Raw genomic sequence first — 16,913 nt, forward strand, 5'->3', positions numbered from 1 at the left:
GGTCTCATTTTGCTGCAAAATAAATCTACCTACGGGTACAAATAAAGTAACCTGACCCGATGTCTTGATGCCTAAATGCATGTTTTTCCAAGCTGCTAACAGATCCACCAGCTCTTCATCCCAACGTTTCTTATGCTCCATTGAAGGACACTTGTTTTTTTTTTTTGGAGACTTTCAGCTGCGCTTTTATGTCTTGTGCGGACAGCGTTCTGTTCCACAGGCGAGAGCTCCTTATATAGCATCATCAGATTCTGTTGTTGATCTGCCAGATCTTTTCTTCTTTCCAGAAGCCTTATCAAGAGAGCTTACAGATATTTTCCTTCGAGTAATAACAGCTTGCTTTTTTCCTGACATAGCCTGACATTTGCCTTCAAAGATGACAACTGAGTTTCCTAAGGGTTTACGCTGTACGATTTACAGTCCACTTTTGCCGTCACAATAAATACTGTACATAAATAAATAAAAAGAAAACGGATATTGCGAGGAGAGGTTGGGACGCATAAGGCGATGTGCTTCGGCCAATATAGTACAACTGTGACCAAAGGCAGTCAATGACAAAAGTTCTGGCATCGTCCGAGGTGACCGCTACGGCAACACTGATCTAAAAGGGACTAAAAGGAGAGCAGCATGGGAGAATACAAAACTCACAAGATGGCCGCAAATACAGTAGTGGCAATGGTGAAACGTGAGGGGAAAAATACTGACTTGCTAACATTAATTAACAACATGCCTGATCAATACTTCGCCCCTTGTACAGTGACTTGCAAAGCTGCCACACAGAAAAATATTCCTATTACTTTAAGCTCACTTTGAAGAACAAAAAACATTCCACATTATTTTCATTTTCCCAGCCACAAATAAGTACAAACTCTATGGTTCATATTTTAAAACTTCTCTTCTCTAGACATATTTCTAATGCTATACTGGAGTTCATTTTCTACACAAGCTCTGTTCATCGAGGCTGATGTAAAGCAGAATGCGATTTTCTTTCATCACAGGTCTATCGTCAGCGAATCTTCATCGTATAACCGGGCATGGAGAACACCTTATCGCGCAGTCTGTTAGAAAATTTGGCTAAAGCCCTATTCGCACGGGATAAGTATTACCTGTGGACCTCTGGTAATTCGGAATAATTGCAGAGAATGTCGGAGTTCTTAGTCCCGTGCGAATGCGCCATGTCCGTAATTTGCCAAGTAATAATTCCGCCGAGAATTACCGACTGTGTTTCGGCAAAACACAGACGTCCAGTGGTAATACAAGTCCCGTGTGAATGCGCATGTCTGTGTTTGTAATTATTAAACGCGCGTCTCTTGTACTTTTCTTGTTAGGACTAGGACTGTTTTGGCCTCTAGAGGCCGCTGTTATTTCCTTTTCGTGTCATGTTTATTTTGGCCTCTAGAGGCCGCCACTGTTCCTGTGTTTTGTGTTTGTGTTAATTGCCTGTTTAGTCCCGATTATCTTCACCTGTGTTCAATTTAGTTTGTGTATTTATACCCCGAGTTCAGTCCTCTTGTCACGGAGTCTTTGTGCTGTTATGTTTATCTCCAGTTTCCTCTGTACCGTGTTCTTTATTTTGCATTTTGCTTTTCTTTTGGACCTAGTAGTTACTGTGTTTTTTGGATCTTCTGAGCTTTGGTATTTTTGCCTTTTCTTTTCTGTTTTTTGGCTTTTGTTTTGTACTTTTGGTTTTTTTTTTCCCCTTATATCTTCTGAGCGTTTTTGTATTTTTACTTTTTGGATATTTTTTGTACATATTGTAAATAAACCTTTTTGATACTTTTTCTACTCACGCCTCTGCATTTGAGTCATCCCCCTGGTGGCCTAGTGGGGGTTTGCTGGATTATCACACCAACGAACCAGGTTCGAATCCCAGCAAAACCTTAACATTTCTGGAGTGAATAATGGAGGATACGGGCGAAATTTTGATAAACAGCATTTCAGGGGCAAGTGGTAGTAGGCCTATCCCGTATTTGAACCAGATAAGCATTTTGAACTCCTGTCTACTAGTGTTGTGACGTTCGCGAACGAACCGATTCTTTTGAACGGCTCCTAGGCATGAACGACGAGAACCGAGTCTCGAGCTGGGGGAGCCGTTCTTTCTGTCGTTCTTTTTCTGTACTGTGTTTCAAATGAAAAAGCTTTTGCCCAAGGACAAGAAGTAGGCTAAACAGCATTTGCCTTTTATTTATTCAAGTTTTATCTGTTTGCCTAATAGTTCAAATTGTTTTGTATCTAGTTTATAATGTTGTTGTGTGATATTAATGATAACATTGTGGGAAAACCACTTTGCACGGACGTTCATTTAATTTATTCTATCGTCATTTTGTTTGTTCTATTTTTGTGTGTTCTATTTATCTGTTTGTCTAGTTGTATCTATTTTTCTAATAATAATATATTTTTTGCATTAATAGTTTGTTTTTTCCTATTAAAATAATCTTGTGTTCTTGCCAGTCTTTTGAACGGCTCTTTTCAAAGAACGGATCACAAAGATGCGGATCCCATCAAAGAGCCATAAATCCCATCTCTACTGTCTACAAGACGAAACAGGATGCTGTGAACTTACGACACATCCGGTCACAATGTCTGTAAATTCAGTGAATTACAGACTTTTGCTTATCCCGTCTGAATGCGCCACACAATAACACAGAGGTGCGGGGGTAATTGCGAATTACCAGAGGTCCATAGGTAATACTTATCCCGTGCGAATCGTACTTAAGATTGCATTAAGAGCATCACATGGTCTAAAATAGGCTGGAGTGTTTTCCAAAGATCTACATTTTTGTATTTACGAAATGGTTGCTCTCACACCAGTGGCGAACCGTTACCATTCGAGCTGGGACTTGAGCTCAGCCAAAACTTAGCCAGACACAAAAAAAAGGAACCGGGTAAAGGATTTTACAAGGGATTAGCGCCGTTGCGTGTAGCTGTCGATGTTGATTTTAAAAGTAACTAAGTAAATTACAGAGGGAAATGAATACTCAAGTCTGAGTGAAAAATACTATGGCGAGCGTGCAAGAGTCTGGAGGCAGAAATCTTAGTTTCTCGGTCGTTAATCTGTGCTACTTGCTCTCGATAGATAGCACAGGCTTGACTGCTTTATTTGCATTCGCTAACACTACTGATGAACGATTCACGGTTAAGCTCGCGCTGGCCTTCGAGAAGGCCTAGGACGAAAAGTTTTTGGTCCCTCCCACTATAAATCAAAATCTGATTGGTTAGTTTTTTCTTTTTCATCAGACATCTAGTTTTAGGTTTGTTTGCCTGACATGTTTCGACGTACGTAACTGTCGTCTTCCTCAGAGTGTCACCGGATCTTGTTGGTGATGCATCTTATCAGCGGATGTTTCGGAAGGCGTGACCTTCCTGTCTGGTTTGACAGGTCGGTCACGTCTTCTGCTGTCCGTTCGCCCCCTGCAAGATGGCACTCGGTTGATGGTCCTCGGGCTTCACTTTCGGATCTCCATGGCCTCCCTGATCCAGCGCTGATGTTTATCTTCTGTGCGGATGACTCTGGCATTCCCCCAGTCCATAATGTGATTTTCTCTTTTGCAGTGGTCTGTTATGGCTGACTTGTAATTTTCCTGTTATGCCTTTTCTTTTATTGTTCGGGTCTGTCTTGTAGCTGTCTCCTTTTCAGCGCTGGATCAGGGAGGCCATGGAGATCCGAAAGCGAAGCCCGAGGACCATCAACCAGGATGAGGGAGCATACATGCTCTCCCATACCTGGAGTGCCATCTTGCAGGGGACGAACGGACAGCAGAAGACGAGACCGGCCTGTCAATCCAGACAGGAAGGTCACGCCTTCCGAAACATCAGCTGATAAGATGCGTCACCAACAACATCCGGTGACACTCAGAGGAAGATGACAGTTACGCATATTGAAACGTCAGGTAAACAAACCTAAAACTAGATGTCTGATAAAAAAGAAAAAAACTAACCATATCTAATAAGACATAATGAACGTAATCGACAAAATCTGATTGGTTAATTCATCTGTCACTTCCTATATAAGCATACATTGCCGTGGCCTTCTGTCCCGGCAATGAAGTCCGAACCAATGAGTGAGCCAGCTCTAAACTCTTCTCAGCCTAGAGACAACAAACAAAATCTCATTGGATAACTCGATTTTAATGTTTTCAGGACAGTAACCCTTTGAAACACATTTGACAGAAAATGAGGCCGAATTAGAAGAGAATAATTAATTATCATGAAATTATGAAAGAAATGAAATATAATATTTGAAATGCTGATATGTTTGGGCCTTCTCTGAAGACCTCGAAGGCCCTGATGGTTCCCCACTGTCTCACACACCCCCTAATGGAACTTGATAATGAATGCTTTATTAAAAAGGTATTTAACTTGAGGGTACAATTACGCTTCAAAATAGACTCCGCGCTTGCATCAATAACAAGACGAATGTGTGTTGTGTGTTACAAGTGACTAATTATTGCAAAAAAAGTGACCGTGACGAGAGTTCCCCTTTCCCCCAGTTGACCCCACCCCATTTTGTTGAAATTGTAAGTGCCTCATGAGGAAAAGGGCAACGCTTCAGCTTCAGCAGTTGTTTCAGCTCGGGCTGGATGTAATGTTCAGGTCTGAAGAATGCAAAAGAAGCCTGAAACCACATCTCACAGTCAAAAGTTGTTATCCAAGACACTTTAAAAAAATAATAATAACTAGACAGGGACACTCTAACGAGTGCAAACCCCGCCTTTTCCCTATTAAAATACATTGGGCGAAAATTTTGAAGTTCTGCCATGACCTTGACCTTTGACCTCCAAAATTTAATGGTTTCCTTCCTGGGTGATTGGCAACACGTACAAAATTTGGTCCAAATCGATCCATTGGTTCTTGAGATATCTTGCAGACACACAGACAGACAGACAGATACACACACACAGACTGACGCAGGTGAAAATAATAACCCCTCCGACTACTGTCGGCGGGGTTAATAATAATAATAATAATTTCAGAGTTGTGTCCTACATGGGAATCTATACACTTGTTTGTGTATCAGAATTTAGCAGACGTTCTTATCCAGAGCGACATACAACATACCCCGAGCAGCCTGGGGAGCAGTTCAGGGTTCGGTGCCTTGATCAAAAGCCCTTCAGCCATTCCTGCTGGTTCAGGGAATCAAACCAGCAACCTTTTGGTCCCAAAGTTGATTCTCTAACCATTGGGTGAAGCATGTATGAATGCATTTAACTCGCGACCTACTTTATTACACTATGTTAGCGACCATTTTTAAGCTGATATTATCGGGAAACAAAATTCATAGGGCAAGGCAGTACAGATGGAGTTTTCACTTGCCAGGTAGGTGAGCTACCAACTCATGAAACCAACGCCACAACGCTTACAATTTATACAGTATAAATCAAAGGCGGCACCGTGGTGTAGCGGTTAGCGCTGTCGCCTCACAGCAAGAAGGTCCGGGTTCGAGCCCCGTGGCCGGCGAGGGTCTTTCTGTGCGGAGTTTGCATGTTCTCCCCGTGTCCACGTGGGTTTCCTCCGGGTGCTCCGGTTTCCCCCACAGTCCAAAGACATGCAAGTTAGGTTAAGTGGTGACTCTAAATTGACCGTAGGTGTGAATGAGAGTGTGAATGGTTGTCTATGTGTCAGCCCTGTGATGACCTGGCGACTTGTCCAGGGTGTACCCCGCCTTTCGCCCGTAGTCAGCTGGGATAGGCTCCAGCTTTCCTGTGACCCTGTAGAACAGGATAAAGCGACTAGAGATAATGAGATGAGATGAAACATTTCACTGGATACGAGCAATCGCACGCTCCGATTGGCTACTCTACTACTAGGCTATCAGCTCATATACCGTGAGAAGAGAAAAACAAAATGGCAGCGCGCATCAAGTCAGATATCACTTTGTTCTCAAGTATTGAGAAGAAACAGAAATAGATAAAAGAATACAGTTGCCCCCCCATATTGCCTGTTCCACACTCCAGCCCAGTCGGTGGCAGTAATGCCCCTTTAAGTTGATTTGCCAACCGCCAAAAAAAACCTAAAGAAGTGGCAGAGCATGTTGCTGAACCGAGAACGAAATAAAAACTCTACTCGAAAACAAAACCCCCAGGTTCTAGGCATGGAATGAACAAGCTGACGACATTTTGCAACATCAATCTTTTTAACCTTACTTTCCCGTTATAAGTTAAACAGATGTTATATTAAACGTTGTCTTGTCAACATTTTGGAAATTGTTTGTGTTCATTGAGATTGTTTAAAATGTTACTTTTCAAAGACAGTGTACTCATTTACGCTGAGCACTCTACATGGCTTACAGCCAACTCGGTGCTACATGCCTCATCAGCGATCAGCTTATGTACAACTCGATTTCGTGGAATAACTTAAATATATAGCCAAAAGTAGGTGGACACCTGACCAACCATACCCGTGTGCATGTGTATAGAACATCGCATTATAGATCAAGTCCCCCTTTGCTGCTATAATAACCTCGACTCTTCTGGGAAGGCTTTCCACTAGATTCTGGAGCATGACTATTGGGTTGTGTCCATCCAGCCACAGGAGCATTACTGAAATTGGATGAGGAGGCCTGGTGTGGACTAAGCGCTCCAATTCATCCCAAAGGTGTTCAGTGGGATGAAGGGTCATGGCTCAGTGCAGGCCACTCAAGTCCTTCTATACTGACCTTTGTAAACCATGTATTTATTTATGGAGCTCGCTTTGTGCACAGGGGTATTGTCATGCTGGAACAGGTTCCCATTAGCTCCAGGGAAGGGGAATCCATCATGCTACACCGTACAACGATATTCGAGACATGCTTCAGACTTGGGAAAGCCATGGCCTAGAGAAGCAGCTTTGGGACCAAAAGGTTGCCGGTTCGATTCCCTGGTCAAGCAGGAACGGCTGAAGTGCTTTTGAGCAAGGCACCTAACCCCCTACTGCTTCCCAGGCTGATCTGGGTATGTTGTATGTCACTCTGGATAAAAGGGTCTGCTCTTATAAATGCCATTAAGGTAATGTAATGCAATGCAAACTTTGTGGCAACAGGCTGGGGAAGGCTCATGTATTGGTGTGATGGTTCGGGGACTACATACTTTTGGCAATATAGTGCGTATATATATATATATATATATATATATATATATATATATATATATATATATATATATATATATATATATATATATATATATATATATATATATATAAAATACTGTATGTGCGGAAAATGATTCGTCACAGCTTGGACCTGTTCTACACGCACATAGATATTCTGTATACCAGATGCTGTGCCAGTCTTTGGCCAGATTTATGGCTTGTGTAACTAAAAAAAAAAAGGTGATTATTAATAGCTGATTTATTAAATCAGCAAGAGAGACAGATCTGTCCGATTTCCAATGTCTGCCTCGTACTGTATTCACAACACACATGTGACTGGAGAGACAGATATTTATTGCTTGCCTACCTCGAGTCTCCCTGTGTCCGGCTGGAAGCCCCGCGCAGGGTCCTCTGTGGTCACACGGCATTGGATGGCAGAGCCGTTAATCTTGATTTTATCCTGCTTTAGGCCCAGCTCGGGCAGGCTGCAGCCTTCACACACCCGCAGCTGAGCATGCACCAAGTCCACACTGCCCCAGAGAGAGAGAGAGAACAGGGTTACTTTGATTTACAATCTCATTATCCAGTGTCCTCCACAACAGAATGGGTTCCCTTTCTCGACTCTGGTTCCTCTCAAGGTTTCTACCTCATAGCGTCTCTGGAAGTTTTTTCCTCGCCACCATCACCTCTGGCTTCCTCATTAGGGATAAATCTAAATCTGTATCTGTATTCTGATATCAGTAAAGCTGCTTTGTGACGATGCCCATCGTTAAAGCGCCATATAAATAAAATTGAATTAGTCATTGAAAAGCTAACATAGTTAAATGCACTGGAATTGGAGGAGTCGAGAGATGTGCTCTGGGACAGCGATCCCGTGGGACCTCACGATAAGACACCGCAGCAGCCGTTTTTACTTTCACGTGGACGGGAGTAGGGGGTCAGATCTGAAGTTTGTAGGACAAGGAATGGCAAAGAACATGGAAGCATACTGGGTGCACGTTTACGGCTTTTGTTCCTTCAGTATCGGTATTCGTTTCGTCATTATCCTGGGTAAGGTCAGAGTGTTTTACCTTATTCTTAACCCGTTTACCTTATTCTTAACCCGTTCTTGTCTAATGTAGGATTCTAGTTGTTCAACTGTCTTAGGTCTTTTTTGTCGTATCTTCCGTTTTATGATGCGCCAAATGTTTTCTATGGGTGAAAGATCTGGACTGCAGGCTGGCCAGTTCAGTACCCGGACCCTTCTTCTACGCAGCCATATAAACCTTATAATTTCTACCTGGTTTATATTTTGAGAAATATCAGAAAATACTGGCTTCAAGTACAAACAAAAACTGAAGAAGTAGTGGGTGGGACTGGTCCAACTTTGTGGAAATGAGCCGCATTTGTGAAAATTTCCTTTGGAACACAATTAAAAGTAACAACCTTGGTGCACGGAAGTGGCGCAACAGAAATGTGTTCCCTCATCATTCAATTCTGGATGATTGCACAGCCATCTTTGGAGACCAGGAGCCCTTTGAGCAAAATTTGCTGTGCTTTCTGGGTGGGTGGGTGGGAGGGAGGGATGGCATACGATCTCTTCCCTGTCAATCAGATACACACGAGCCAATCATCAGCATCTCGAGGTTCATGTAGGATCAAGAGGGCAGATAGCGATTTCCTCAAAGTGTGTTACGATGCTCTGTGATGCAGCAGTTTGAGAAACTGCAGTATCTGGCTTTATCGTGTCTCAGAGGTAACGTGTTAAGGCCCGGTCCCACAATACCGATAACTATAACGATAGTTTTGGTGGTCACACCAGACCGATAACGATACCTATAGCCTCGGCCTGAGTTTATGGGCATCAGTGAGCTTGCTTCTGGAGCGACTTTTCCAGGCCTGGACCTGATCCGAGAAAGCATCTGACCAACGAAGTAATTGTTACATGTGACATTGCCTGAGCATGTGCCATTTTCCCCAGGCATCTTTGTACATCCTTGTTGCATCATGGAGAAGAAGCTGATAATAGAAGAAGTGTTGAAGAATTCCATGCTTTACGACAAAAAGCACAAGCTGAATAAGGAAGATGATGTATGAAAGATCAGTCGCAGTTGGGTGGATATGACTGGTAAGAATTAAGGTACTAAATTTACCTGAGTGGCAGGACCAAGTGATATTATAGTCGGGATTATAATTGTAGTGTTTCTGCTCCAGACTGGAACTAAATTTAGGCAGCGGTATAGTCAGAGTTGTAATTATAGTTATCGGTGTTGTGGGACCGGGCCCTTAGCCTTCCCCCTGCCGCTTGGGAGCTGTTGGGTGATATGGAGGGCTTGGTAACAGGTGGGATTTAACAGATGACCAAATTGGGGAGAAAACTGTGTTAAAACAAAACAAACGAAAACCACTAAAAACGCACATGATCTACTGTCAGTTCTACTTGATGCAAAAGCATGCATCATCTTTACAACGTCTACCAAACATCGTGTATTTTGAAGGTACTGATAGTAAGCTAGTAAGGCACCAAACACCACATTCAGCAAATGAAACCCGACTGAGGAGACCCCCCCAAAAAAAACGACCACTGTCAGGGATGAGAGTGGGTGGTCATCAAAAAAGCAGAAAACAAGATGGCACCCAAAGCCAACCGGTGGGGGGGGGGGGGGGGCTTCAAGATGCCCCCCGGAAAATTTTGAAAAATAAGGCCTTACAAACCACTTGTCCTGCAATCTGAGCTGTAGTAGATAAAAAAATATATATCTGTTGTCTTTTTTATATATTTACATGAAAATATGTTTCAAATCAATAGGAGTATTGTTTGAATTCAAGATAAAATCACATTCTACATTCAAGGGTATGGTTATAATTCATGATCAACAAAAACGACAAACTAAATTCACATTAAACTTAAGTTTTATTAATTATCAAAATGTTCATATATTAAATACAATTTTAGGGTGACTGACCTTTTCTCCCTATGTCCTCATTAGCTGCATATGATTTCTTCAAAAAGTCTTTTGAAATATTTAAGTTTTCAAAACTGTCAGCATTAATTCTGATTTACTGACCATCATATACATGTTCAATGTACTAAATCAAACGAGTGCTAAGTTTATGGGATAATGTCTATGTACACTTTATACAATTATTTATAGTTCACAGTCACTTCTCATTTTCATTTGATCATTTCAACTTCTTCAGCTTTCTGGCCAAAGACAAGAGCTTGTCAGTCCTCTCTGTTTTTTATACCAGCATTGATTTCACGTACCTTCGCTTCGTCTCGCTTGTCAATTGTATTTGGCATTTTGAGTAAAAAAGCCGATACGAAAGAGAAACGTATTTTTGAAGCGCAGCGACAATGAACATGTGCAAGTTTCGATAAAATAGAACAGATGCGGGTACTTTTGTAAGAACTGTTATGATTGGCTTTTGTTCTCTCCCACACTCTTATAAGAACTTACGATTGGCTATCATGCTCTCGCCAGCGATGTTTTGGCCAATTACATTGTAGATAACACGTATTCTACCGCGAGACTTAACGAGACTAAAGATGGCAAAAATGTAAACATGTAACATCACTGTAGGAATGAATTACGCTTGAGTATCACGAAGGAACATACCCCAACCCCCCTCAATAAATGAAAAAAAAAAAAACTCAACGGATTTGGCATAATATAAAAAGGTTTATTTTTACTCAGAAAAAGCGGAAATCTGCCGAAAAGCGGAAAACTCTCATCCCTGCACTATAGACCAATTCCTTCTCACCTTGAAGCCTTGTTCAAACCTGTTGAGTAAAATACACAAATCTCGAACAGAACGTTCAAGAGTCTGCTCCGTGAATGGTGACTTTCCAGCATCTTTCATTCTCCAAAGTTGAACATCCAAACTATTTTGCAAAATGATAATACTGAATCATATTCATATTACAGAACAGGACAATCATTAGAGTGCCAAAATGCGAGTATAAATGATGATTTAATGCAATTTGTAGCCGCCATTACTCTGTAATAAGCATTTTAATCAGCTTTGAATGCCATTCACATTCTTATGACTGACTTTTTTTTGCTTTCTAATGAGATCCCAGTGAACACGATATTGGAGGCACAAGCCATAGCAGTGATTTTGCCAAAACGATCCATCATTTTATGACTGACAGAAGTAATTAAACATTCTCTGGGTACTATCAGCAGTCATAAAAATTCAGTTAAGTGGCAACATCTGCTCGTTCATCCCGATGACTGAATTGATCCTGGCACTTTTTAAGTTGGTCAGAAATCTGTATGCAGGGTTTCCCCTAAAGCTCAATTTATTGACCGATACGCTTAGTGACACGCCGCTACTCATGAAACCAACACCGCAACGCTTACAATTTATACAGGATAAATCTAGAATCAACATGCATGCGTTTTGTAGCGTTTGACTAAGTAATCAATGCAGTCCATGCAAGCTCATGGCTCCGGACTTGACCCAAGTTCACAGCTGATGTCAGAGAAGGGTATTCCGTGCTGATTGGCTGAGTGTGCGGTATCCTGCTTTGACTGCATGAGCAATACGCAATTAATATTCATAGGTAACTTACTGCAAAAATGGCAGCGTCTTCAAGCCGGGTACGAGTGAGCAAAACATCGTAATTAAGTCAGCTCCATTACTCAACTTCATTACTTAAGTCAAAGTACAGATCCCACTGGTCAAATGTTACTCCGATACAAGTGAAAGTTGTCCAGTCAAATTTTTACTTACAACCCCAATTCCAAAAAAGTTGGGACAAAGTATAAATTGTAAATAAAAACGCAATGCAATGATGTGGAAGTTTCAAAATTCCATATTTTTATTCAGAATAGAACATAGATGACATATCAAATGTGTAAACTGAGAAAATGTTTCATTTAAAGAGAAAAATTAGGTGATTTTTAAATTTCATGACAACACATCTCAAAGTTGGGACAAGACCATGTTTACCACTGAGACATCCCCTTTTCTCTTTACAACAGTCTGTAAACATCTGGGGACTGAGGAGACAAGTTGCTCAAGTTTAGGGATAGGAATGTTAACCCATTCTTGTCTAATGTAGGATTCTAGTTGTTCAACTGTCTTAGGTCTTTTTTGTCGTATCTTCCGTTTTATGATGCACCAAATGTTTTCTATGGGTGAAAGATCTGGACTGCAGGCTGGCCAGTTCAGTACCTGGACCCTTCTTCTACGCAGCCATGATGCTGTAATTGATGCAGTATGTGGTTTGGCATTGTCATGTTGGAAAATGCAAGGTGTTCCCTGAAAGAGACGTCATCTGGATGGGAGCACATGTTGCTCTAGAACCTGGATATACCTTTCAGCATTGATGGTGTCTTTCCAGATGTGTAAGCTGCCCATGCCACACGCACTAATGCAACCCGATACTATCAGAGACGCAGGCTTCTGAACTGAGCGCTGATAACAACTTGGGTCGTCCTTCTCCTCTTTAGTCCAAATGACACGGCGTCCCTGATTTCCATAAAGAACTTCAAATTTGGATTCGTCTGACCACAGAACAGTTTTCCACTTTGCCACAGTCCATTTTAAATGAGCCTTGGCTCAGAGAAGACGTCTGCGCTTCTGGATCATGTTTAGATAAGGCTTCTTCTTTGAACTATAGAATCTTTTGATGATATTATGCACTGTAGATGATATGTTCAAACTCTTTGCAATTTTACACTGTCGAACTCCTTTCTGATATTGCTCCACTATTTGTCGGCGCAGAATTAGGGGGATTGGTGATCCTCTTCCCATCTTTACTTCTGAGAGCCGCTGCCACTCCAAGATGCTCTTTTTATACCCAGTCATGTTAATGACCTATTGCCAACTGACCTAATGAGTTGCAGTTTGGTCCTCCAGCTGTTCCTTTTTTGTACCTTTAACTTTTCCAGCCTCTTATTGCCCCTGTCCCAACTTTTTTGAGATGTGTTGCTGTCATGAAATTTCAAATGAGCCAATATTTGGCATGAAATTTCAAAATGTCTCACTTTCGATATTTGATATGTTGTCTATGTTCTATTATGAATACAATATCAGTTTTTGAGATTTGTAAATTATTGCATTCTGTTTTTATTTACAATTTGTACTTTGTCCCAACTTTTTTGGAATCGGGGTTGTAAGTTAAAGTACTTGCTTTTAAAAATACTTAAGTATTAAAAGTACATTTTCTGTCAACGCATCGTTGCATTATTGCTTACAAAACCTAATGCCGCTACCAAAGACAGACATGTGAATTCACAAAATGAACGCATGCTGTGTCATCATGGTGGTTTAATGTTAAGCTAGCTAGTCAGTGAAGCTCCACCTGACATGCGAGCAAATTCTTTTCAAACTTGAAATCATATTGGGTAGCTAACACTACTAGAAAAGAAATTTCTACGTTCTGTTTATTTGGCAAGATTATGCTGAAACACATTTCTGAAAGCACTTCAGACAAGTTAACGTTATTCATGTTAGCGTAACACCATTTTTACATGCTAACTAAAAGTGCCCAAGTTAACTAGCTGTGTTTTAACGTTAGCCGTGGACAAGGCTACGGCAACTTGGTGGGCAAATCCATAGAAAGTCATTTGACTAACCAGACTGCATTGCTACGTTTGCAACATCACTAGCTCTAAAAGCACAGACAACTTCGTTGCAAGCTTTCTCTTGGAATACAACGTTTATATACCTCAATATGCTCCCGCAAGTTAGACCACCGTTTTTTTTGTAGGCCATGATGTGGTTCATTTTCGACAAACAAGGCGAACATTTAAAACGAAACGCATCTTTAATCCTTTCTGAAAACTGAAACATGGGTTCTAGACAAAGCCATGATTGTGTGCGTTCCCCAGAAGAACCGCCTCCTTCCATTCTGCCATCAACTGACTGTTCAAATAATGCTGTTGAGAAATCATTGATCTTGATTTTATACAGTCAATGGACATGACCCTAGTGATTACTGATCGGCCGTCTCAGTGTCATCTGTGAAAAAACCAATCACGTTTTAGAAGAGAAAAAGAAAAACATCCACTTTCAAAGCCGCTTCGTAGTAACGAGGACCTTGACGGAAATGTAGTGGAGTGAAAAGTACGATATTTGCCTTTCAAATGTAGTGAAGTTAAAGTCATAAGTTTCCAAAAAAAGAAACCACTCAAGTAAAAGGACAGATACTCAAAAAGTGTACTTAAGTACAGTACTCAAGTAAATGCACTTCGTTACGGTCCACCTCTGTAATTAAGCTTCAACCTGTTGGAGTTTTTCCACAAAGAAAAGTGCGAAAAACAACTCAATAGTGGCAGACCATAGTTGTGAGACCGTGACGGCCAGTTCGCTGCACGTTGTTGACCAGCTCGTGTCTGACGGTGAGAGTATTTAGTCATCCGTACTACTGCCAAAATTTAATGATCAGTATTTTCAACAACTCGTGCCATGTTGCATCGCCATTCACTTTGTTTGATGTGAAAAACTGCAGTCTGCTTTGGAACAGTACACTGCTTCTGAGATGCAAGTGGGTATTGGATTGACTTGGGGGGGTTTCCCCTGTTTTTAGGGTGGGGATTCAGTAAAATAAGTAAAAAATCCTCCCCCCCAACATGCTGAACTGGTAAAAATCAGCTCAAGAAGCCACGAAATGAGTCTTTATATTTCAAAATTTTCCAGGGGAGCATGCCCCCAGACCTCCCTAGCTTACACACCGACTATCTATGGTGGCGTGCTCTTTGTACCTCGCTGCTCTTGGTAGGGCCACTACTCTTTACAGTTTTCCTGGGGGAAATCCTGTATATGGAAGGTATTTTGGGCTATGGTTTTCTTTTTCTTCTACTTAGTTACCTGCCAATTCCCACCCAAAAGCCTGCTCTGTCCATCGCACAACAAAGCTACCAGTTGGGGAGGGTTAAAGTGCATATCACGGGTAAATTCAGGAGCAAGATCAATGGAATTCTCCCATTTTATATTAAACTTTGGTCAAATATCTGTCACGTTTTGCATTTTGTGCAATTTTTTTTACCTTGCGCAATACCAGAAAAATTTCAGTTGAAATCAAGCCATTTGAGGCGAATTGGTCCGCCTCTGAAAAAACTTGGCGTTTGGATTTCCCGGCAAACAATGATTTTCGTGACGTCGTGTGCGAGACGCCTCCCTCTGAATCCTACGTCAGCGCTGGTTTATGAGAAAACGACCTGGTGGTTTTCTGCAAATTTCTTCAACGTTATCACGTAATTATTAAAATGGTTAACAGATGTGTAGTAGGAGGGTGTAGCAACACCAATCATGATGGGATTAGTACTCATCGTTTCCCAAAAGACCGGACAATGAGAGAGAAATGGGAGCGCTTGGTCTACACAGGCTGTGCACTGAAACCGTACAAAGCTCGCGCAGCCTGCTGGCGCTTCCGCAGGTGACGTCACGAATCTGGCTCCAGACTCCCTTGGGATTTTTCCAGATGCGTTTTGTTATTTTATTTTTTTTATGCTGTAGACAGATGGACTTGTGCAAAATTACCCTTCTGGATGAGTGTGCAAAGGGACATACTTTAATATATATATATATATATATATATATAAATTGGCCCAGAATATGCACTTTAAGACTAAGACATGCTTCCTTCAAGACAAAGCCAGCCAACCATATCTTTTAGAAATGCTGCTCATGCAACTGCCCTCTTCTGCACACACACACGAACTCTTAGATGCCCAAGACTGGCATCTTACTGTGATTGACAGGAGAGAAACAGTATGGCATCCCTCCCACCAAGAGCACACAGGCAATTTTGCTCCCGTGGCTCCCAGCCTCGGATGGATGAATCATGAGCTCGGGTTTTCTCAGGAAATGAGAGATAAAAAGTAAAAAAAAGTCACATTAGTGTAAACCTAATGCTGGTTCATATCCACCCTAGGCCATTGCCATTTGCCAGTCCTCTAATTCAAAAAAAAAAAATCCAAAAGCCTGGTGACATTCACTCCAGCATTGTGAGTGCTACAGGGAAGGGATGCAGTCATGCTCCAGTGGTTCCCTATTATACCAGTCTGACAGCCTCACTCCCTCACTCGATAGCTCCTTTACCTGGGAAAGAAAACCAAGGGACCAGAGAGCGACAGGCAAGACAGACAGATCCTCAAACAAAAGGGGGGGGGGACAGTTTTTTTTTTTTTTTTTTAAACACATGAATATACAATGAGTGTGAGACTATTTGATTCATATAACTAAAAACGGTTTACAAATCACAGCATCAGAATCACACTCGGATACAAACATCATTATCGCATCAAGGCTGGGAGGTGCGCTTACTTCAGTAACCGAAATGGATGAGCTGATCATTTCCATACCTCAACCTGTTTATCTGTTATCTTGTTGGAAAGAGCTCCCCAGAGCCTCACTGCGGATTTATTAAGCAAGTAGATCGCTATTTTCACTTCATGGAATCCTATAAAAACAATTCAGCATGTGCCATAAATCCTGCAGCTGCAGAAAACAATGAGAAAAGGTGCATTTAGTGGAGAAATTGGCGATTTGTAATGGTTTTGAATTAGTACATGCGCATGTCCAGATGGTGACATGATGCATAATGGTTTCAAGTCATTTCTTTATAAGTATCTATCCAGCTGCTGCCTGACAAATCAACCAACATCACAAAGCAGAAAGCAAAGCAGGGAGACAGCTAGCGTCTACGCAAAGCTCACATACAGACACAAAGCCAGAGAGACGGCTATAGGCTATGTACTGTACGTGTTCAGAATAAGGATAATCCATATTCAAATGTCAAAATGGACAAGATTTGAAGACCTGAGTGGTAAATCATATTTAAAATAAGACGGAGGATAAAATGGCGTTCTAATAAAGAACTAAACACAGAACAGGCGAACACAGTCAGG

At 41.5% G+C, this 16,913-nt stretch overlaps 1 protein-coding gene across 2 annotated transcripts in view; it reads right to left on the reverse strand.

The window, feature by feature from the left end:
* Positions 1-16,913, reverse strand: part of pcxa (pyruvate carboxylase a) — a 493,922-nt gene that overhangs the window by 306,504 nt on the left and 170,505 nt on the right. For both annotated transcript variants that reach the window (XM_060936332.1, XM_060936333.1), the window contains one exon: positions 7,436-7,598. In XM_060936332.1, coding sequence (XP_060792315.1) covers positions 7,436-7,598 — 163 coding nt within the window. The remainder of the gene's footprint in view (positions 1-7,435; positions 7,599-16,913) is intronic.

Source organism: Neoarius graeffei, chromosome 12 (assembly GCF_027579695.1).
Source record: "Neoarius graeffei isolate fNeoGra1 chromosome 12, fNeoGra1.pri, whole genome shotgun sequence".
NCBI classification, from domain to species: Eukaryota; Metazoa; Chordata; class Actinopteri; order Siluriformes; family Ariidae; genus Neoarius; species Neoarius graeffei.